We start from the raw sequence: 24446 nt of genomic DNA, 5'->3' as shown, positions 1-24446 counted from the left end.
AAAGTTGCATCCTACCACCTCTTCGGCGTCAAATTATTTTGGGTAACCACACTGCCTCAAACCTGTCTGTCTAGTGTTATATTGGGGTGGGTGGGGGGGGGGGATTTTTGGTAGTCGGGATCATTTAGAGTTTTGTTTTTTTTCCTAAAGTACCTAAACTATTGTTAATTGTAAGAATATATTTAGCCTTGTAGACACCTCAGCTCCCGCTAGAGATTGAGAAATGGAGAAGAACCAAGCGTTAGTACGATAAGCGCCAGCGTTCCCAAGAACATGCAACTTAAAGGATCTGCTTTATCGTTCCCGAAGAATGCACAACACCCCTTCCTTACAGGCGGATTATAGTTTTACGGATACACTTAAAGCTTAAAGTGTCATACACACTATTACGTCTAAGTACAGGTACATGTGCTTTATTATCTGATACAAACTGAGCATATCCTAAGTCTAGGAGGCCATACTCTGGAAGGTAGAGACAGGAGAAGAGAAATGCGTTTTCAGATTATTTCGACTTAATGGGTTCCCGCTCCAGCCACCGCACTCTGACCTTTTGCTTATAATGATATTCCTTAAGGAAGTCTTGTAACATAGATGGCAGAGGAAGGAAATCGATACCATCGTAGGTGGTAGACCTGCAAATGACTGACCTGCAGATGTACTGCAGACTAAAGGGGAAAGTTCTATTTAAAGGGACCGTAAGTAAGGGTTCAAAAAACATGCAAGAGCTAGGATCTTTATAGTGTTCGAGGAGTCCTGTAACCGTGGAGGAGTGAAATACACAGGGATCGTGGGCGTCGAAGCTGAAGTTGTGATTCCATTGCTCGATGCGGGCGTGCAGAGATCGGTTGTAGCGACGGAAGCTCACAGAGAAAAGGTAGTCCTCTTGTGCTGAATCCCTGAGCAAAAATGTGCCTTCCGGCCTGCCTTCCAGCAACGCTTCTGCCTCATAGCGATCCATGACTCCCCAGTAGCAGGGATTGCTTGTGATCTCTACTAGATCTGGCACAAGGCAGTGAATATAATCAATCTGTGTGTGGACTTTCCAAGCCCCCTGTCTACTCGATTGCACATGGCTGTCTCCTGAAAACTGGCGCTGCTTCTGTCGACGCGACTGTAGACAGAGAGTAGGGCCGTCTTCTTCGGACTCGCAACCGCCATGTGATGCTGCACCATTGTCCGTCGACATGTCGGCCATGCCAGGGGCAAGTTTTGGTCCAAGCTTATATACCGGGTTAACTTGTGCTGTAGCTTCAAATGTGTGAATCTGGGCATTGGGAGGAGGGTCCACGCCTTCTTCAATGCTAAGTCTACGTCTCTCGCGTAATCTATCTTCTTCATCTTCAGTGGAAAGAGTCTGCTCAAAAGTATCTAAAATGCTCGAGTGTGGGCTAACCGGGGCTGTATGTTGCTTTATTAAGTGCCATTTCTGCGCCAGGTCTGAACCTGGTGGAAAAGGGCATTTTTCAAGCATCAGCTCAGACAGATGGATTTTTCTCTTGGTTGCAAAGAGTGGCTTGGATGGTCTGTTGTACGTTCTCATGGGAAAACACAACCCTACAGTCTCATTGAGTCTCTGCCTTAAACTGCGACTCCCGAGAGCCCGACTAGACATGACCTCCATGTCGTGAACCGATCCCACCACGTGTCTTCTGTCTCGTCTTGGGAGTCCGCTCCTTTGCCTGACAATCTTCTTATCAGGATCGAGAGAGCTTTGAGTTTTGGTGGAGCAAGAATGTTTCTTTTTGCCACCCCATGGGGCATGGCGAGTATACGAGTCCCTTCTGGCCAAGCGGGTGCCTGCACTAAGGCCAACATCGCCGTCTTTCTCAATACTAATTTCAACTAGCTGAGGCATCTCGGACACACAATTTGGGTTTCTCCTATTGGAGCTACTGCAGGCGGCCAGGCTCATTTCTCCAGAGAAGTTCCTCCTAAAATGATTTGTAGAGGGCATGGCGGACAGACTAGAGGAAGTTTCGGCTTTCTCCCCACCACCCAAACACCTGTTTGCATTTACATCCACCACGTTGGTTTGATTTCCATCATCTTCATGATTAAATAGATTCTGGCACCGATATTTGAATGTATTCCACATTTTCTCAACTTTATCCATTGATCAGTAAACCTGAAAAGAAATGGGAAAAAAAAAAAGGAATTAAATTCCAGGAAATATTTATAAAGTCATCGATTCGACACAAGATCGGAAATGTAAATTACAATTACTGATATTTTTGGCACATTTGCAACCACCATGTCCTCGTCTTTAAACATTTCATCTGTAGGGAGTCCTAGGCGGTTGACCCCCACAAATCTTACATTCAGGAGTATATACGACCGACTCTGCAGGAAGATTATCAATACAGGCAGTCCCCAGTTTACGTACAGGATAGGTTCTGTGGGTTTGTTCTTAAGTTGAATTTGTATGCAAGTTGGAACTGTATATTTTATCATTGTAACTGCACCCAAATTTTTTTTTTTTGGTTTGTTACAATTGGATTTTAAAAATGTTGGGTTGTCATAAGAACCAGGAATAACAATAAAGCTTCATTACAGACACCTGTGATAACTGTTATAGCTGATTATTGTAGCCTAAGACTAAAGTAAAGTAAATTACCAACATCCAGAGGTCCGTTTGTAACTAGGGGTCGTCTGCAAGTCGGATATTCTTATGTAGGGGACCGTCTGTATACACGTCCACAAAAATCCTTAAAACTTCAAGACTGTAAGTTTCCACATTTTTGCAGCCAGTTTCCTCCAGGATCTTAGGTTTCCGCTTGCACTTAAAGCAACATTTGTGGATTCTGGACTTTGTCCATAAGACGCCCAGTGTGTCAAGGGTTAATGTTGGAGAGAGTAAAGAAGAAAAAAAATAAAGTAGAAATTGGCAGACTGCCACAGCCTCCATATATTCTAACTGGAGGAGGAATAGAAGACAATCCCCGCTCCCAGACTGCGCCTCATCATTCATCTCAAACCGTTCAATACACACTAGGAGGAGGATTAGTGCCCTGCAAAATAATGGGAGTGATGCAGATGCTACAGCGATAAGGACTGGACTCAATAACAAGGTCTATTTAATGAATGATACTTCTGCCCAAGTTTACTGTATGAAATATTACATTTACAGAATGATCGAACAGGAACAGCTGGCAGATTGTACATAGTGTCCTATCTGCAGGCAGCATGTTATAGAGCAGGAGGAGCTGAGCAGATTGTACATAGTGTCCTATCTGCAGGCAGCATGTTATAGAGCAGGAGGAGCTGAGCAGATTGTACATAGTGTCCTATCTGCAGGCAGCATGTTATAGAGCAGGAGGAGCTGAGCAGATTGTACATAGTGTCCTATCTGCAGGCAGCATGTTATAGAGCAGGAGGAGCTGAGCAGATTGTACATAGTGTCCTATCTGCAGGCAGCATGTTATAGAGCAGGGGGAGCTGAGCAGATTGTACATAGTGCCCTATCTACAGGCAGCATGTTATAGAGCAGGGGGAGCTGAGCAGATTGTACATAGTGTCCTATCTGCAGACAGCATGTTATAGAGCAGGAGGAGATGAGCAGATTGTATATAGTGTCCTACCTGCAGGCAGCATGTTATAGAGCAGGAGGAGCTGAGCAGATTGTACATGGTGTCCTATCTGCAGGCAGCATGTTATAGAGCAGGAGGAGCTGAGCAGATTGTACACAGTGTCCTATCTGCAGGCAGCATGTTATAGAGCAGGAGGAGCTGAGCAGATTGTACATAGTGTCCTATCTGCAGGCAGCATGTTATAGAGCAGGAGGAGCCAGGCAGAGTGTACATTGTCTTAGGCAGTGTGTTATAGAGCCGAGCAGATACACAGTGAAAAGAAAAAAAAAGTCCTATGGGTCATGTCATTATAGAGTACAGAAATACAAAAAAAGTCTTGGGTTAAAAAGAATCCTGGTTTTGAACTGGTTAAATCCTCTCTAAAAAAAAAAAAAAAAAAAAAAACCTAAAAAACAAAAATAGAACAGAATAGTAGAACACGCCAGGGGCTGGAATCGTAATTCCAAGTCAAAATATTTAAAAAAGGGCTCACCTGACAAAGCCGGATGTAGCAAGAGTTCCCTCGGACTTTGATATTGATGGCTAATCCATCAATATTTACCGCAGATCTGAGGGTGGGGAGCGGGGGGTGTTCTGACTCTCCAGTAATTCCTGTGCTTCCCCCTTTATAAGTTACTAATCTCTGTGTAGTAAACTTACTTTGTAGGGACTGTGCCAGGAGCCACATTGAAGTGACAGAAACCGGGCTGCAGTACCAGATACATCCACTAGTAGGCACAGCGCCAATCGGCAATCCCCACAACAATCCAATACTTATGGATCCAGTCTAAAGTTTGGGCAACCCCCTAATGTCCAACACTCCATGTTTGGACTATAACTGGTGATGCACTAAATGTAGCACAACATCGTATTGTCCTACTTTACAACATCAGAGCAAATGTTTGAGAATCCAACCGCCCAGGGAAGACCTCAACTTCATAAAAGACCACCCCACTACAACAATCGCCCCCTATTCACCTGCAACATCGTCCTGATGTGTCCTACAAGTGTGGAGGTGACAACCACCTGAGGGTGCAATGAGCGAGCCAAAAATACCTGTGAAGAGCTGTCCGGGTCTAGTGTGTGTGTGTGGTGACAACTAGGCAAAAAATCCCAAAACAATAACACCCCCCCCCCCACCTTTTCACGTGCGTTTCATCAAAGGATAAACAACAACATTGGCGGAGATTTGGGGCAAACATCCCTGCAGACACATGAGGACAATTACATAATCCCACAACCACATGAACTTTGTACTGTGAAAGGTTATAGGGAAAACACACACACACAAAAAAATTAGCTTTCCAATATTCATACAACAGGAAGGTCGAAATACGGCAATACACCTGTACGCAAAAAAAAAAAAAAAATATATATATATATATATATATATATATATATATATATATATATATATATATATATATATATATATATATATATATATATATATATATATATATATCTCAAGAAAAATTAAAGAGCAGACAAGTAAAAAATAATCCATCCAAAACGAGAGCCCGGTTGTGTACACACACTGTCACTGCAGACTTTTTCTATTTTTAATAGTCTTGGACTAGAAATTGGCAACTGCTCCATTTAGGAGAGAGAACCAAGACCAACAACAAACGCCTAGACAAGGTAGAACTTTAGTATTTGGAGCAACCGCTTCTACTACTAGACCAGTGGTTCCTAACAGGGATTCTATAGAACCATAGGGGTTCAGCGAGTTGGTCTCAGTGATTGGGCAGAGCCTCCACCACGGAGGTTAAGACATACTTGATTGATCACTAAAGAAGGGTTCAGTGAATGTGCATATGAAACTGGTGAGTTTGGTACCTCGATGTACAGTGGTTCCTAACCTTGTTTAACCCCATAGCGCATTAAAGAGCCGGGGGCGCGTGGGCGTCGCCATCTTGGCTCCGATCATTGCTCCCCGTGGTCACACAAAGATCCGAGGCCATCATGATCTAGGCTATTACAATGTGTGATTTGCACATTGTAATAGAGTGCAAAATCCCCATATACTGCCATACTGCAGTATGGCAGTATATGGTAGAATCAGACAACCTAGGGTTAAAGTACCCTAGGGAGTCTGAAAAATAGTGAAAAAAAAATTTCAAATCACCCAATTTGTTGTAACGCAGAAAATAAGCCCATACACAGTTCTTTACATGGAAAAATAAAAAAAAAAAAAGTTAGATTTTTTTAAGGTGGGGAGTGAAAAATAAAAACGCAAAAACGAAAAAGGGTCTGGTCCTTAAGGGGTTAAGAAACTTCATGAAGTCACCAGAGAACGGAAGGTCTTTCACTTTCTCAAAGAGCCCAACAAGTTCACCCAAACACAGACCAATCTCGGACTGCAATGTGAAGCAAGTGATCCAACATTTCCACCGTGATTTGCGTTGTGAGGCCGCGGTATTCACTGACCTTATAAACGGATCATCTACTTGTCAGTCCCAGAAAAGTCCCAGCAGCTGAATCCTTAGGGACCCGGGCGGTGGACAGATTCTCTCCAGAACTGTACACATCAAGTCAACATTGAAAGAGTCAATGCAAAAGCAACAAGGGGGCCGCCATAACAAGTATGAAAGCGGAAGAGCTACACGGAAGAACCATGAAAAACCTGGTTTTTACACGTGGACCTGAAAAAAAGCATCACTAGAAGCCACAACCCTTCTCCACTCATCCTTGTCCAAGTGTCTCATCTAACTTTCTTACACAAGTGATGTCATCCACTTTGCTCCTCTGCGCACAAGTAGGAACATGTGAATCGTCCCCTGGGACTCACTGATTGTCCTCGGCAAAGCCGCAAAGAACACGAGAGACTGGAACACGGGTCACCAGAGTGTACAGGACCTGTGTGAACAAGCCCTTAAAGTGCACAGAAAGGAGAACAAGATACAAAGCAAACAAATGAGCTCAGTAAAATTTGCCTTTCAGGGACACCGTGGCGTCATTACAGATATTTGGGGTATAGGATGTACATGTTGGGTTCTTCACGTTTGCTTCAAACTATTCTGATCAGATATGGAAGGAAATATATATATGGATTAAACTGCACAGTACGGATCAACATGTTCCCAGTACATGTCCTGCCATAAAACATATCCCGTTTCCAAATTCTGTTCATGGGATCTTACCGAATCAGAAAGAATTGGTTATTATTATCTCGATATTGTACCAAAAATGGGGTGCGGACCCAAGTAATGAGACTAGCTGCCTTCTAACCGCTTCACAATTACATATAGAAGGCCCTAAAGTACAACCGCATCTACAGAGATGGTGATAACGCCTGTACAAGCGTCTATTACACGTGCACAGGAAGATTCATTCTTCAAAAATAGTGTGATGCGGATAAATCCACATTGGACTATACTCCTGGCTTCCTCTGACCGGCCGCTAGTTGCAGTGTATTCACTATATAATATACCCGACCAAAGAAATCCAAGGCAGCAGAGAAATACATTGTCAGTAACAGCATATGCTTATTACTGTATTTTCCGGACTATAAGGCGCACTTAAAAGCCTTGGATTTCCTTGGAAATCCAAAGTGCGCCTTATAGTCCGGTGCGCCCTATACGAGGCAGCGGACCCTACTTACATAGGTCCCCGGTACCGGAGACAGCAGATCTCCAGCGGGAACTGCAGACCACGCGGCACGAACAACTTCTGCCGCGTGGTCTGCAGTTCCCGCTGGAGATCTGCTGTCTCCGGTAGCGGGGATCTATGTAAGTATTCCATTCTCCACCTCCCCCTCACCTTCCCCGCGTTCCGCGTCTCGTCTCGGCGTCGGGTCTCGTCCCATCGGGTCTCCGCTCCGCCCCCGGACCTCCGCCACGGCCCCGAGCCTGCGCCTTATAGTCCGATGCGCCTTATATATGGAATTATTACATATATAAGGCGCATCGGACTGTTGCGCCTTATACTACTCGGTGCGCCTAATGGCCCGGAAAATACGGTACATCTAAACTAATCTAAAAACAAGTAAAAAAAAAAAAAGCGCAACACCACACAGGTCCCTCATAAGGTCACAATATATACTAATAAAATATATGGAGACTCACTCCTTCTGAATCCAATAGCCCAATCACGCTATCCCATCTATCCTATTCTCCGTCGTCTCCCCAACTGCAGGAGGTCATGTGAGCTGAGATCTGTGCTCTGGTCACGTGACCTGCCATCTGTATACATACTTTCATACTGCCCTCTTACTGAGCTTGGTTTGAGATGGATAGATAGATATCTATCTATCCATCCATCTCAAAACAAGCTCAGTAAGAGGGTAGTATGAAAGTTCTACTTCTATTCGGTACAATGAACCTGCATGAACACTTACCTACCTTCCCCTTGGCGGTGCTAGACCAGCGCTCCAGGTATAGATTATATACCGGACCACATAAGGTAAAACACTAGGTAAACATAAAACCTGGGTTCCAGACGCGCCATGGCTACACTTTTGTAACTTACAGTATAAACACCAATGCTGCGTACGCATTACAGCTGTTTACATCACAAGTGCTGAGTAACACTACGCGCCTCCAATATTATTCAGTAACAATTCTTAGAAATCATGAGACATCGTGGAGAACGAGCTCAAAACTTTCCACTGATTCAACTTCCAGCCGTCTACTTACAATGAGAGTCTACACCACACGTGGGACCCGCCCAGGAGGTAGATAGATCGCCTTGTGGTGCTATGTTTGGGACATTGGGATAGATGTCAATGTGCAATCTGGTCTCATAAATAAAAAGTAACAAATTGTGTTTATTTTAAAAGTATCTTCTGTGTTTCCAGGGTAACAGACTACAAACAACCCTTAGGTAGTCTGAGCCAACTGTTATAGTCCTTTCCGCCCTAAATCTCCTGTTGGTAAATTTACAAAAACAGGGTGGGGGGCAGATAAAAAGAATTGCTAAATGGGGTACATCATACTACACACAGGGCTTCTTTGTAGTCAGTATAGTCAGTACCACAGGTCTGCATAAGCCATATACACAAGGAGGAAGACATTTCTTTACAAAAGAAAGCAGCAATAATTACACGTTTATTGCAACTAAAACCCCTTTTTTCAAGTGATTGATATGTTAAAAAAAAAAAAAAAAAAAAATGTTTATAACTTCACCTCAAGCCACCAATGGCGAGGTTGGTCTGACAAACTCTGTTGGACCCCAACCTAGACCAGTTGTACTGGACCGAAATGCTACGTTCCTACTGGGATGGAGCAGGCAAAACCAGCCGCAATGTCGGACCGAACTCATCCAAGCGGGACTGGATCGGATCCCCTTTACTATATAGAACATGTTATCCACATGCGTCCTATCCAATGAATCTGGCCCCCAGAACATGTACGTGATATACGTGTGCGTGCTAGGGTTACGCTGATGGAAATGTACTGTAATGCTACACCGCAAAAAGCGGCAACAGCGGCTTAAAAAGAAAACATAATATACACACAAAGGATGAATGAGGCTTCATACACTTGGCCCAGTTTATACAATAACAGACCTATGAGGAAATGCGACTAGCCGAAACTACTGCTACGCATGACATAGTGAAGGGGAACATAGTAAAAAAGGAGAAAACATACGCAGCAGACTCTACCTGTACAATAAACTCAGATTTATCAGCCTCGGTATCCAAAGCATTGGGTTTCTATGATGGGAAATAGTGCAAACCTGTACCACAACTAGAGCCAAGAAGACAGGAAGACACTATACAGGAACACATACAGGCGATCCCCGACTTAGGCTACATTCACACGGGCGTATGAAAATGGCCGTATACGTACCATTTTTTTACGGGTTACATACGGCCACATTCATTTCAATGGACAATACGTCCAACCATTTATGTTGCCGTTTTTTGACATTGTACCGTACTGTACCGTATAAAAATATAGAGCATGTCCTATTTCTCCCGTATTTCAGTTCTGTATGCCCTAGAAGTCTATGGGTGACGTATAAAATACGGGTTACATACGCGCTGCATACGGATGAAAAACGTCACGTACATACTGGCTCATACGGCCCGTAAATACGGGACTGGAGAATTCATACGGACGTGTGAATGTAGCCTTAGGGACACCCAACTTACATACGACCCCTAGTTATGGATGGACCTCTCTGCCCCCTGTGACCTCTGGTGAAGCTCTTTGGATGCTTTACTTTAGTCCTGGGCTGCAATGATCAGCTGTTAGGCGTCGGTCCATAGTCCGTGTTCTCATGACAGCAAAAAATTTTGAAAATCCAATTGTCCCAAAAAAATAAATAAATAAAATAAAAATTTGGACTGGAGCTACAGTTAGATACCAGTTGTGTCTTACATCCAAGAGGTTCTTTAGGTTTGAATTCGTAATGTAACAAGGGGACTACCTGTATCCCTAGGGGTACCCCGGGGTCTCACCAGACAGGGGCCCACCATCAATGCTATCGAGGACCCAATCCGCAGTTTACAAGACCCTACCCACAATATACATGAGAATTCCTGGGAGCAGCCTGGTCTCTTCTGCTCATGTATAAGTATGTAGGGAGGGAGGGCAAGGCATCTCTCTCCTACCTGCAAATCTGAAGTACCTCTCCACCCAAGGCTAGTGTCCCACAAGGCCAAAGGAAATCAAGTTGATAGTGTGTAACCACCACATCCAGATCTGCAGGTACAGGGGTGTGTGCTCACACTGCTGTGCTCATGGCTCTAGTCTTAAAGCCCCTCCCCCTCTCCTCACACTGCTGTGCTCTTGGCTCTAGTCTAAAAAGCCCTTCCCCCTCTGCTCAGAGGGAAAAAATTAACAGGCGCTACATGGTATATTGCATCGTAAAACGTACAGGGAGATAACATCTGCAGTGGTGTAGCTAGAGGACTAGGCAATTCACATGCAATAGGTGGAGGTAGGGTTAATTTAACCCTAAAACCACCAACTGATTATGTAGAATTACATCCAATTAAATCACCTCAAAGAGGAAGAAGACAATGGGCGAGTGATTGGGTTTAGTCTGACTTTAACAGTCACTCAGGCAAATCGCTCCCAGCTATAAACTGCGGCTCAGAAAAATGATTTCATTGATCCCGGCATTAATTCACAGGTCTCCGCTGCAGAGCGACCTGACCATTAACCCCCGGGTGGACTCCTTATTGATTACCCTTTACTACCCACAGGTTTTTTTTTTTTTAGTTTAAAGACTTAAAGGGAAAGTGCAAGCAGAAAAATCGGATTTTCTTTAAAGTGCGAGTCATCAATATGACTAACCTGCAAACCCTCATTAAAATAGAACCTGTCATAAGGATTTAGGACCAGAAATAGCTTCTACCTGTAGTCCAGGACAGCGCCAGGATCACAGAGCTATCCTTTATTGTGGGAGATCCAGATTTATGCAGGAAAAGAAAGCTATAAAAGTTACATAGAAGAGTTTCCCGGTGATGTTCCCTCCTGGCTTGATTGATGTCCCATAGTACGGGTACATCAGATGCCAATTCGGATTATTGGGTAGTTTGATGAATAGAATAGACCAGGATCTGGTATTGTGCACTAGGCTCTCCCCTGTGGTATCATTGTAATACAAACAGTCCCCGGGTTACATACAAGATAGGATCTGTAGGTTTGTTCTTAAGTTGAATTTGTATGTAAGTTGGAACTGTATATTTTATTATTGTAACCCCAGACAGAACTTTTTTGGTCTCTGTGACAATTGGATTTTAAAAATGTTGGATTGTCATAAGAACCAGGATTAACAATAAATCTTCATTACAGACACCTGTGATAACTGTTACAGCTGATCATTGTAGCCTAGGACTAAAGTACAGTAACTTACTAATATCCAGAGGTCCGTTTGTAACTAGGGGTCGTATGCAAGTCAAGTGTTCTTAAGTAGGGGACCGCCTGTATAGCAGACGGATGCAGCATAATAACCTCTATATAAGCTGCGGATGCACTGATAACTTGCAGGACGGGGGCAATAACCGTGGATTCACATCCCCACAGCAGGTGGGAGCAGCGAGCGGCTTCTTGGATCCGTCCCAGCACTCCAGATTCCAAACACCCTCACGAGGTTAATGAGGGGCGAGGCCGAACCCTGCCTTGGTCTATATTTGGAACTAAAGAGGGACATTTAAAATAAACCTGTGTTTGTGGACTCTTTATACTCCAGCTGCTCAGATTAGGCATTTAACCCCTTGCCTCACCAGTACTTACAGGAACATCATGGTGTCGCAAGGGTTGTATGGAGAGGGATCATGGGCTCTGAGTCCTCTCCATACATACAGGGTGTTTGCTGTACATTGCAGCAAACACCCAAGACGAGAGAGTTGTTGGCACCGATCGCAGGCGTTAACCCTTTACATGCCGCCGGCAGCTGTGACAATCTGTCGCCATGACAGCCTTTAGAAGACCCGAGGATCGGTCATTTCTAAAGATTTGTTACAATGTGCCAGTGGCACATTGTGACAGATACTGTGCAAAAATGCAATATACGGCTATACTGTAGTATAGCCGTATATAGCAGGATGAATCAGGCAACCTCTGGTTAAAGTACCCTCGAGAGTCTAAAAAATAGTAATAAATAATAATTTAAAAAAAATCTAGAAAAGTTCAAATCACCCACATTTCCCTAGAACCGATAAAACTAATAAATATCTTAAACACGTTAGGCATCATGTCTCAAAATATTCAATCACAATATTGATGTAAACATCATAATGTCCTGCAAAAATTACACTTTACACAGTTCCATGCACCAACGAATAAAAGTTATTGGCCTCAGAATATGGCAAAATGAAGAATTTTTCTGCCGTACAAATTTCGTACAACAAAAATCTGATAAAAACCTATATATATTTGGTATCCTCATGTTCATATTGACCCAAAAAAAAAAAAATTTAAAAGGAGGAGAGGCGTCATTTGGATTTCATGAGTCGTAATAACAGGTCCGAAAAGAAAACTGTGCAAATGTGCTTTTTTTGGCAATTTTATTACGTTGGGATATTTTTTTCTAGCTTCCCAGTACAATATACATACCATCACTAGGAGGTACAACTTGTTAGGCAGAAAATAAAGCCACACACATCTCTGTAAGCAAAAATATAATAAAAATAGGAGATTTCTGAAAGTGAGGAATAAAAAAAAAAACAAAACGGCGGAGTCCTTGAGGGGTTAATACTCACTGTAGACATGGTGGAGGATTCCTGAAGCGTACAGGGTGGAAACCTTACCACCAGACCCATAGAGATCACAGATAATCGTGCGACAAGTCGGTGACCTACCTGCCTGCACTCGACTGAACAACCAGAGCCGGGGGGGGGGGGGGGGGGGAGACCCTTTGCCTCTATTCACTTCTATGGGGCGAGGAGCAGCCTAGCATCTCCGGTTATACTCCGAACCTTCCACAGTGTGAAGAAGAGTGCTGCACATGTGGTTAGGGGACAGATTCTGACCTCAGAACCATCATAGGAAAATCCCCATTAATGGGACACATAATAATATTATTACCAGGGCTGTAATGATGTATTATGGGTTGCTAAAGTACAGACAAATTAGGCTTTATATACACACAGAAGCAAACCATAATCCAACTACAGCACCTGTCCTAAAACAGACACCTTACTCAACAAGGCGGATAAAAAGGTATTGTGCATAACACTTTCACACAAAAGACTATTGTTTAGCCAAATCCGCAGGGTCAACCCCGCTTTGGAGGCCGTTCAAAACACGTGGTGGCTACTCGAGCAACTTACCAGCACCAGACAAGACTAATGGATGGCCTATAGATTGAGGAAGGATGAGGATTTCCTTTCTGTATATGGGGGTAAAATTCAGCATATTGGCACGGTTATGGGGCAGGTAACAAATATCCACATGGGAACTGAAATCTGGCAGAATTTCCTGATTTAGGATGGAGTAACACAACCTCAAAACCAATCAGTGGCTGCCCCTCGAGTCACTGAACTAAAGGACGTGGAGCCGAAGTTACAGGCCTGGGGCAGCCTTGAATACCCCTCCGGGTATTAAAATATCCTTTCTAGAATTTCCTCTTTCGTAGGAAATTTCCCAGGGATACCTATACAATAAAAAAAAAATCTCCGCCAAAGACATATGCAAATGTCTTGCCTGCAATGAGTCATTTTTAGAGGCCGCTTGGAATTGAGACATCTCTTGTCTTTGGCTCCACATCTTTCAAAATGCCTCACTGAATATGAGCTGCAGTTAAAAGTCTATTCAGGAATTGGATCGACCCGTATCTCCGGGTCTGTAGCTCCTAGAACCCCAAGTGAACTGAAAGATAAAATTCTTCCCCATTCATACTTTAAAACCATAGATAGGGGCACCCAAAGAGAAACTCACATGGAGCCTCTAACAGTGACTCATCTCTCAAAAAAAAAAAAAAAAAAAAAGTGCCCATTTCTCAGCTCATTTTTAAATGACTTTGAAGGAGACTATTTATAGGTAAACGGATGAGATTTCCCATAGAAGAGGGAATTCTAGAAAGGACATTTTATACCCTACCTGTTGGGGCTGCTAATTTAGTGGGGTAAAAGCTGGTTACATGGGGGCCTGTCACAAGGTTTTACCCCACTAAACTACTAACCCCCTCAGGTATAAAAAAATCCTTTCTGGAATCCTCTTTTATGTAAAATCTCATCAGTTTGCCTATAAAAAAGCCCCCTTAAGTCAGGCAAATGTGACTCTTTTCATTCCATTTTCACATGAAACGAGTCCAGTTTCGCAGTTCCAGATGTAGCGTCACTTCAGAAGCCCCCCATCTTCTGTTCCATAGCACCTAGAAACATCATTTGCGTGTCATTTGAAAGATCTCATCTTTCAGATTCCTACAAAAAATGCAACATTCCTACAAAAATGGACATACAAGAAGTTAAAAAAAAAATGTCTTTAGCTGCCTGTATCTCCTGTTCTGTAGCTCAAAGCCATAAGTCTGTAATGTGGAAGAGGAGATCTTTATCTTTAATATGACACAGAAGGTACTACAGAACAGAAGATAGGGGTATCTGAAGTCACACTACCCATGCAACCATTAAACCTGACTCATCTCATGAAAAAAAAGGCGTTAGAAAAGTCATATTTGACAGAATTTGGGGAAAACTGTTTATAGGTGCGATTCCACATAAAAGAGGGATTTCTAGTAAGACATTTCATACACTACCTGCAGGGTCTCGTTGTTTAGTGGGGAAAAACTTGGCGACAGGTTCTCGGTAACTCTCCATTCCAGACAGGATGACAGGGTTAGAAGACTCCTGGCACACGTGTGCGGCACCATAGAGCTCCGCGCGCCCATTGCCGGCCAGTGGGGGGACGTAGGTACAGTCCCAAGTTTGCGGCCGTACATATGTCCCCCTACAGTCATGTGAATGTAGACTATAGATAAACTGATTTTCTCAAAAATTATACATCGCAACAGGAAAGTTATGCCTGGAAAGCATATAGAGTGCCCTACACAATGCTGCTTTTTCTTAAGGGGCAACCAGAGAGCCGGTCGCTTACATCCCCGCAGAATATGTGGATTGTGCACCAATAGACAATTCTACATAAAACAAATGTGCTCAGATCATCACAAATGCTGATATACTCCTGACAGCTCACAGTGCTGCTACTGTGGAACAAGTAACCGTGCCAAGTGCACTATAACCCGCAGCCTAATAAGAGTGGGCACCGCAGCGGATGGCACAGCGGCATACATCAATACTTTGTTTTCTGACCACAGTGATGCAATCGCCTTCCAGTAAATTGTCTCTAACCACCGGCCATTAATCCAGCCCACATAACAGCGGGTAAGTGTCAGTCCTGCACCCAACGCTGCACATTTTTTTAAGATTTGCCGATAATTATGTAACCCACATTCTCTTCTGCACTGGAGTATATGCAGCATAGACATTAAGATCCTGCATGGTGGTTCTAGTAAGTTTTACTACCTGTATACTGGCATCCATGCTGCTGTGCCTAGACAGAGGTAAGGGAGCAGGACCTACACTATCTAAGTGCATAATAGGGAGTGCACATTCACATGATGGACCGGGAGTTCCTACATAACTCCACATGGGGCAATTTTGGAGTAGGCTTGGAGCTCTCTTTAAGATGGTTGTACCAAGTTTTCCCCTACCCACAGGATAAGGGATAATAATCTGATCAGTGGAGGTCCGATTGCTGGGAGCACCCAGCAAACTTGAGAAGGGGATCCAGTCCTCACTAACGGTAGATCAAGGATGCATCCTGCTGCTTCATTCAATAGTATAGGAGTGCCGGAAATTGCCGAGCACAGCACTCAGGTATCTCTAGCACTCAGACAACAATCGAGAGTGATGAAGACAAAAGAGCACAGTGCTCAGTAATTACCAACACTGCCATTCTAATGGAGGGCCATGACGAACATACCCATTAGTGAGAACGGGACCCCCGTTTTCTGGATTTCTGGGGGTGCTGCTGTGATTAGCAAGTGCCCCCGTATCCTGTGGATAGGATAGAACTTGCAGTCTTTGTAAAACCCTTTAAAAAAAAGACTTGTTATGGTTGAGTGGATGCAGACAGACTTACCGTTAATTATTTCTGCATTACGTTCCTCATTGTGGAGCCTGAATGATTGCTGGGAGTAGAACAATCCCTCTTAGCACATTTTGGCTTGTCCTCTCATCTCCAAGTGCTGAAAAGTTGCTGTGCTTCAGTGCGATGCGGCTCGGTGGCTCCAAGGCAACAAGATGACAAGTGCAAGAAGAGAGGAGACCAGGTCTTCCTTATCTAGTGCAAAATGATGCCCTCCACTCGGGGTGTCGCCACAAGCCCTGCGTGCAAACACAGAAGAAGAGCGTTTACTAGGGGAATGAGGCCGCGCTTACATCACAGCACACACAACATTCAGAGGAAAACATGCTGTCAAATAATTCGACTTGTACAAAACTTTCTTGTCCATGACATCAACTTCAAGCACGGGCAGAATTATCTAATGCGCCAGCGTCTGCCAACTGATCTGAGAACGGCAGAAAAGTGGCGGCCCACTCGTTTTTTGTTTTTTTTTTTAATTGTAATCTGATTAATTGTTAATGCACCAGATGGGGAATTAAACATATTGCCTGATCACGAACTAGAGGCGTAACGACTGCTGCACTCATTTAAAGGGCAAGGTACGGCTCTGCATAGGGTTGTACAGGAACACGAACTAGAGGGGTGGGGGGTGGGGGGGGGTCAGGAATCAGATCCATAGTAACACATAGTTTTTCATATACCAGGCCGCAAACAGGACCTGTTGGGAGTTTTTCTGCTAGGCCAGTCAGCTGGAAGTAATGACAGTGTGTACGAGCCCATAGAAATACATGGGGATAGGGAGTCAGCCGAATCAAACAATGTTTTTGTGAGTGAGGCCTTAAATTTGCAGGCCAACTGCATTGCACCTCTGCTTTCTTCCAAAAAATAGTGCCATGGGCTGTGCCGGTTGTACAGCTGTAATACCAAGCACTAGCGATGGGCAGGAGAGGGGCAGTTTTGTAAATTTTGGAAGAAAGCTGCCATATTTTTCCACCTGGATGCAATCTCTTTAAAGGGAACCTGTCACAAGGCTTTACCCTGTATAAAATCGGTATATACGGTATAAGTATTTCTTTTGTATACTCTAAACGCTGGAGCCATGTACACCACAATTTCCTAAGAGATTAATAAAGCTTTATTGTATGAGTATTATTGTATAAAATGTCCTTTCTGGAATTCCCTTGTATTTGTGAAATCTAACCTGTTTTTGTGGGGGGGAAAAAAATTATAATTTTTTTTATTTTAAATTTTTTTTTTATAGGCAAAGTCAGGCAAATATGACTCCTCTCATTTTTACAGGAGAAGAGTCCGGTTTCGTAATTGCAGGGGTATGGTCACATCAGAAGCCTCCATCTTTGGCTCGGTAGCACCTAGAAACATCCTTTGTGTGTCATTTTAAAGACAAGAATCCCATACAAGCAAAAAAAAAAAAAAAAATATACAGCTGCCTGTATCTCCTGTTCTGTAGCTCAAAGCCCTAAGGCTGTAATCTGGAAGATGAGATCTTTACTATGACACACAAGGTACCACAGAATAGAAGATAGGGGTGTCTGCAGTCGTACTACCCATGCAACCATGGGGGGGGGGGGGTAAATTTTTTGACTCTCACATAAAAGAGGGAATTCTAGAACAACATGTCCTACCCTACCTGCAGGGGATAGTAGTTTAGTGGGGAGAAAATTGGTGACTGGTTCTCTGTAACTCTAGGGTTGGGGACTCCTGCTCGGTTGCCATCACTGGGACCAGCACTTACCCCTAAAATGCAAAATTGTCCAAAACAACAGTAAAAGGAAGGTGTGGGACAATATCTCCCCTAGTGGTGGACTTGTACAAATATATATATTTTCACAATAATGTGGCAGGACAACACCAAAAAGAAAATATATCACGCGTCATGTGCGGCCATCTAGCCGTTCATAGAGTGCCCACACTCCTGAGAATCGTGCCCCATCACCCAATTACATCTAAGGCTTCATCTACCGCTGGCAGGAAACATAAAAACACTGAAAACAGGTCTGCACAGGATTCACCTCCGACAATAAAGTGCGATACCAGTTAAAATTTATAGAAGGGAAAACTGGTTAACAAAAACACCAAACCCGCTGCACTGCCAACCAAAAGTCCAGAGAGGATTCGAATGTTACAGACACAAATATACGCCTGGGGCCAAAATCTACCATATGGTAAAAAACAGCAACACCTACTGCACAGACTCATGTATAAGCAGAGTTTTTCAGCACAAAAAATGTGCCGCCCCCCTCCCCCATCTCAGCTTATGCTGGACTCTATAAAAAAAAAAATAAACTTGCATACTCACCTTCCGATGCTCTGCGCAGCTCCTCTTCTTTCTTCTCTTTGTGTGTAACAGAGGAGTGTCCATGCGCTCTGCCCGCTGGCGCACACTGACGTCATCAGCGTCGACACCACCGCACCATAGAGTGCATGTGGCAGAGGTCACCAGCGATTGGTTCATTGCCATGCCCAATGTATGTGCCCTGGATTGTAAGCCCATGGCAATTCTCCTAATTCCAACATACTAGAAGAGTTATTTTGCACTTCGAATTCTGTATTACTTCTTTCGCCAGCCTTATACCTGGACCGGTGCCTCACGGATGACAGTCAGGTAAGTGACTGTGACACTGAATCCCAGCAGGTGTCTTTCCCGAATATGACTCGCCCTGTCATTACACACCTTCTCTGCCGGCACCAGCGCGGCCTTTGGGCTTCTTGCAAAATTCGGAACAATTGGGGCGTCAGACGTCGTCACTATTGAACTAACAAAAGACGAGCAACCCGAGCTCCAGATATGGGAAATCTCATACCGCCAACATAGCAAAATGTGAGGCTCAGCCTAGAAGAGCGCCAGGGGCAGTGATACAGGAGCTACTCCATTACTGCCATCTAGGAATGTCTCCATACAAGTCTCGGGAGAGGGGGGGTGGGGAGGTTGTAGACGCAACACGGGAGAAGAACAAATTTCATCTTTTTGGATTTCTCTGCCTCTGGGCTCGGTCAATACAATATGCTCTCTGCAGCTGCAGCCCCCTCCTCCGTAACACGATGACCACCAATACATAAAACATAAGCCTCCGCGCCAAAAACCACGTCCAACCATCTGCCAGAGATACATCAGAGGGTTTTTTTTTTTCAAGATTTTGTTGAGGATTGTGCAGAGAAGCATCAATCGATCAGCAATACCTGCCTTACCAATACAGTGAGCACATAGCCAATCACCAGCCCCGGGGTGATCGCCTTGATCAGTGATCGAAACCATTAGCACTTGTACAAGGAAAATCAGACTCGTAGCGGAGGACCCCAGCAATACCATTACATAATAAATTAAGGGGGGTAAATACTGAAGGGTCATTTATTTTTTAACCCACTATGAGCCAGTCGTGAAAACATGCGGCCACCCGAACAACCCTTAATTTGGGCGCTACATTGTATAGGAATATGCCTCTAAATCTTCAGCTCAAGGAAGCATTGCCCCTGAATGTAGGATAAAGAAGGGGCACGGATCTCTGGCGCAACCTAAACCACAATGTTCTCTGTCCTTGCCATATTTTTGGTCCGTGGTTACAAGTGGAAGGGGGGGGGGGGGGTGAGCATTTTGGACGCATCTGTATTTTCCCACAGCGGCCACATGTTCCCCTGCAGACAGATCAGTAGTGACTACTGCGAGGGGGTGTAACAAATCAATTTCCAGCTAATCGCTCCATCTACCCGCTAGGATTAGACGGCTTATTTTTGGTAGCATTAGGCCCGTGGTCACACTGAACAATGTTGTGGTGGTTGTGCTGCTGTTATATGTTACAGATGTGTCATGTCAGTGGGTTGGCGGTGGTTTTAATACATGGACTTTTATTTAGGATGGCATCTCAGGCCGACACCTCCTCCTCGTAGGATTTACAAGAATGGGGAAACCTACAATACTAATGAAAATGGGTAAATATTATGGGTAAAAATGTAAAAAAATATTATATATATACATTTACATGAGTATCATGAGTAGTATGAATATTAACACAAAAACAAAAGAAAAAAAACTGCTTTGAAAAACTTGTCTGAAATCCCACAAGTCACTTAATCCCTCATTTACATCAAGGAGCCTTGGACACCCAGTTGCCAATCCAATGATTGTCCTTCCTTGGAAGGCAATAACCACTACACAACAGAGGACACCAAAGACCCGACCCAGTCTCTACTTCCATCACCTCCACCAGGTTGTAGAGAAATGCATGTTATTTCCAAACTACTTTTTTTTTCACCCGAGATATTCCCAGTTTAATCCATATGCTAATGAGTCAGCTGGTGCACCAAGGGCTTGGCCTCTGCACTCCTATCACTGCTATTCCTGCCCAAATCCCTTCCTCCTTAAGTTGAATTTGTATGCAAGTCAGAACTGTATATTTTATAATCACGGCCAATTTTTTTTTTGGTCTCTGTGACAATTGCATTTTAAAAATGTTGGGTTGTCATAACAGACGCCTATGATAACTGTTACAGCCGTTTATTGTTGCCTGGGGCTAAAGTACAGTAAATTACCAACATCCAGAGGTCCGTTTGTAACTAGGGGTCGTCTGTAAGTCGGGTGTCCATAAGTAGGGGACCGCCTGTATCTATGGTACCTTCTCTTACTGAGAAGGGAATTGCCCTGGCAGGAATAGCAGTGATCCGGGTGCTGCAGCCGCAACCTCCTCATTAGCATATGGATTAACATGGGGATTTCTCAGAAACTGCTTAATGGACAGATATGATGGATGTATTTTTGAAAGCATAGTGCATTTCTCCACATACTGCCAACAGATTATAGTACTGTAGTACTGTGTGAGGTGGTAGACTGTTTCCCCAACACCAAAATTAATCAGATCCTTATGCATGCCCTTCATACCCCACTCCATGACAGGGGCCACCGTCTCCAAATAATTAACTGTTCTTTACTAGAATAGATTTGATACAATTTATAAGAACCATAAGCTGCACCATATGGCGCAGTTTGCACAGCGGTATAAAACATGGGAATACTTGAGAACATGGCTAGCCGCCATTGCAGTAACCCTGCACCAGGACACCGATGGTATCAAGTGATCTACTACTTGGCTCCGGCCACCGCACTCCCAAAAGTGTTTCCAAAACACATTTTTATGAGAATTTACAAATGATTCTCTAAAGCCGTTATCTGTATAAACAAAAAAGGCCTCCGCTTGGTTAACCCCTTAAAGCTACAGGGCGCTTTGTGCCCAAGTGACCCACAGAGGAACCAGCTCCAATGGCCTCTCTATATTAGAGCATTGGTGGATTGAGGATCAAATGTACATCAGTGAGTGTCCATAATCTAGGACCCCTGCTGATTACAATGGGGGTCTTTTGTTAATGGTATGAAGCGATAATCAAGTTGGCATGTCGTGGTTCAGCAATCCATTTCCAACAGCCCCATGGAGATATAAGGAGTGGCAGTGCACCTACCCAAAGAAAGAGGAGGAAAAAGGCAGGTCTTTTCTACTTAACCCTTAAAAAACAAGTGGGAGGGTGCTCCGGCACACTGTAACAGCCTGTCTAACTACAGCACAAAGGGGCTCTGGTAACGCCCCCACGGAGCCCTTCTGACTCATTGGCATAATGTCAAAAGTTGATTTTAGAAGGAAGGAGGCCATTGGTAAGAAATATAAGAAGATTACCACAGTCACGGTGCCTGGATCTACGAGTAATGTCCCTGGTTTATCATGATGGATTTTTTATACACAGGGGAAAAAAGTGGCACGGGCCATCACACTACGGCACACAGAACTCCATCTGCTCCATAAATTGAGATACGTGGGTACCCCATCTATCATGGTCCAAAAAAAACAAAAAAAAAACTGTAGAGATGATAGTAGTGAGTGATGGAATATGAAGAATTGTACTGGCAGATCAGGCTACAAAACCCTGAATAAAATAGAGTAATCTTAGATGTGACCAAAAAAAAAAAAAAAAAACAGGGTGCCGCTCCATCAACATTGCACCTAACAAAAGTTATGTTCTATAGAATGGTTTCCCCTAACTCTCTTCCCTTAGTCCATAATCTTTATATAAATATTATTATTATTATATTGGTTGAACTTGATGGATATGTATCTTTTTTCAAACTATGTATCAGCACAATACAAGTACATTGTGACCCACAAGCTGCCAAAAATCTAAACTGCAGCCTTTCTGCTGATTGCATCTTTCAGGTTGTAACGTGGTCACATTCACTTTTATTATCCGATGTGATGCTGCAATCACTAGGGTGGCCCTTGTCAGGGTGGTGGTGGTGGTGGTGGGGGGGGGTTTGTAGGGATGAAATTGATAGACGGGACATTAGAAAATATATAAAGAATCCAAAAATCATGTAGTCTGGTGCACATGTGATGCCTGCATTTTGCAAAAATGTTAAAGTATCCAATTAGATCATTTCTACAATGGACACAGGGGATACCTGCATTTCCTTTTGTTATGAAAAAAAAAGTAGAGCTTGTAACAAATTTTATTACAGGCAGCAGAACGTGATAGCTGAATTCTTACACTTCTTAAGATTTAGAAAAACTGAACAATCCCCATAGAAAGACAGAAGCCACACTCCGATGCAGTCTACAACATAATCTCAATGATCATCCGAGCACCCAGTGACTTGTTTAGGATGCACCAAATACCTTTACTACCCCCCTACTTAAGGACACCCGACTTACAGACGACCCCTAGTTACAGACAGAGCCCTCTGCCCACTGTGACCTCTGGTGAAGCTCTCTGGATGTTACTATAGTCCCAGGCTGCAATGATCAGCTGTAAGGTGTCTGTAATGAAGCTTTATTGATAATCCTTGGTCCCATTACAGCAAAAAATGTTGAAATGACAATTGTCACTGGGGCAAAAAAAAAATGCTTTGTCTGGAACTACAATTATAAAATATACAGTTCCGACTTACATACAAATTCAACTTAAGAACAAAGCTTAGGAACCTATCTTGTACATAACTGCCTGTATAAGGTGTCAATACTTAGGTTTATAAGTTAAGGAAGCTACACAGAGATTTAGCGATGTGCATGTAAAGGGAAAGGTACAGAAGGTGGGAGCAGGCTGGACCCCCCAGATGTACTGTATCTGCTATGTGCACACATCCAGTGTGACCTATAGGGGGCAGATGTTTGCCCCTTTTCAGAGATGGAGGTGATCAGGCATAAAGTAGTGAGGGGCTTATGATTGTAATGTGCAGATATATAGAAGAACAAGGCAACTACATCACAAAAAGAAGAGGAACAAAAAGATCCTGCACCCCAAATAACTTAAAAAGCAGCACCCCACACATACAATCACCTGGTGCATCCAACTCCCCCCACCCCCAAAAGTGAAACACCTCCACTACATTGGGGGGCATTGAAAACCCTGTCCCCCTCCTCCAAATCGGTCCTAGTTGCAGCAATCTGGTCTGTATACAGTCTATGATCATGTTCACACTGACTTTTCTAACTTCTACCACTATAAAAATGACACCCAATATAAAAAAAAAAAGAATTAAAAATAAGGGGGAGGATTTTGATTCTGTTGGAGGGCGATAAAGACAGTCTGAAAAGAAAATATTTTAAATCTTCCATCGCATTTGATCAGATCGTCCAATCAAACTGATGCAGCGTCAAAAAGACTCCAACAAAGTCGTCCATCCGATCTTTCTATTAGCACATACAGCACCATTATTGTTCCCAGGGATCTAGATCGGAGAAGTTTGGGATTTGCAGGAAGATATCGCTCGGGCAGATCGTTACGACATCTATCACTTACCTTTATAGACGAGATGTAACCAGATTCACGCACCCCCCTGCGCGGCCCAGACCCCGGACTCTTATTCCAATCTTTCCCCGCCCTCGGCAGCCAATTCCGGATTCCTTTCCACCACCACCCCGGGGCTTACTCCCGGGCCTATCCGTTCCCAGAAGCCTGCTTCCAGTTCCCGCGGTATAGGCTGCGGTGTGTCAGGCGGCGGTGGCGGAGGCTCCTCCGGAGACACTATGGAGGCGGCAGCGCAGCATCTCCCCCCACACACAAGTCTGACCGCGACAGAAAATAACGAAGGGGACTAGACAATTCTGACGGACGTCAACTCGTACCCAATCACAAGACAGAATCGACGCTTTGACCAATCAGAAGGCGATTTGGCCAAGACAGCGTGGCTCGGGTCGGCACGGATAGCCAATCAGAGCGCTGTTGGCTGCCAACCATGCGTATAGTGGGAGGGAGTTTGAGTATTAAGTTTGGTAGAGATGGGGGTGAGTGGATGAATAAAACCGGCAGCGTTCAAAACGGGGGGAGAGAGAAAAACCTCATATATACCGGCAATATATATACA

The 24446-nt window shown here is 43.9% G+C and overlaps 1 protein-coding gene across 1 annotated transcript; it reads right to left on the bottom strand.

Annotated features, from left to right (window-relative positions):
* Positions 1-391: 391 nt before the first annotated feature.
* SOCS5 (suppressor of cytokine signaling 5) lies at positions 392-24196 on the bottom strand. The gene is made up of 3 exons (XM_072140299.1): positions 23882-24196; positions 16103-16347; positions 392-2125 (listed from the first exon to the last, which is right to left on the bottom strand). The coding sequence occupies exon 3, from the start codon at positions 2111-2113 to the stop codon at positions 503-505; it is 1611 nt and encodes a 536-aa protein (XP_071996400.1). The 5' UTR covers positions 2114-2125; positions 16103-16347; positions 23882-24196; the 3' UTR covers positions 392-502.
* Between the last annotated feature and the right edge of the window lie 250 nt (positions 24197-24446).

Source organism: Engystomops pustulosus, chromosome 3, assembly GCF_040894005.1.
Source record: "Engystomops pustulosus chromosome 3, aEngPut4.maternal, whole genome shotgun sequence".
Classification (NCBI taxonomy): domain Eukaryota; kingdom Metazoa; phylum Chordata; class Amphibia; order Anura; family Leptodactylidae; genus Engystomops; species Engystomops pustulosus.
The sequence above is the reverse complement of the archived record's forward strand: the minus strand, read 5'-3'. Positions and strand labels throughout refer to the sequence as shown.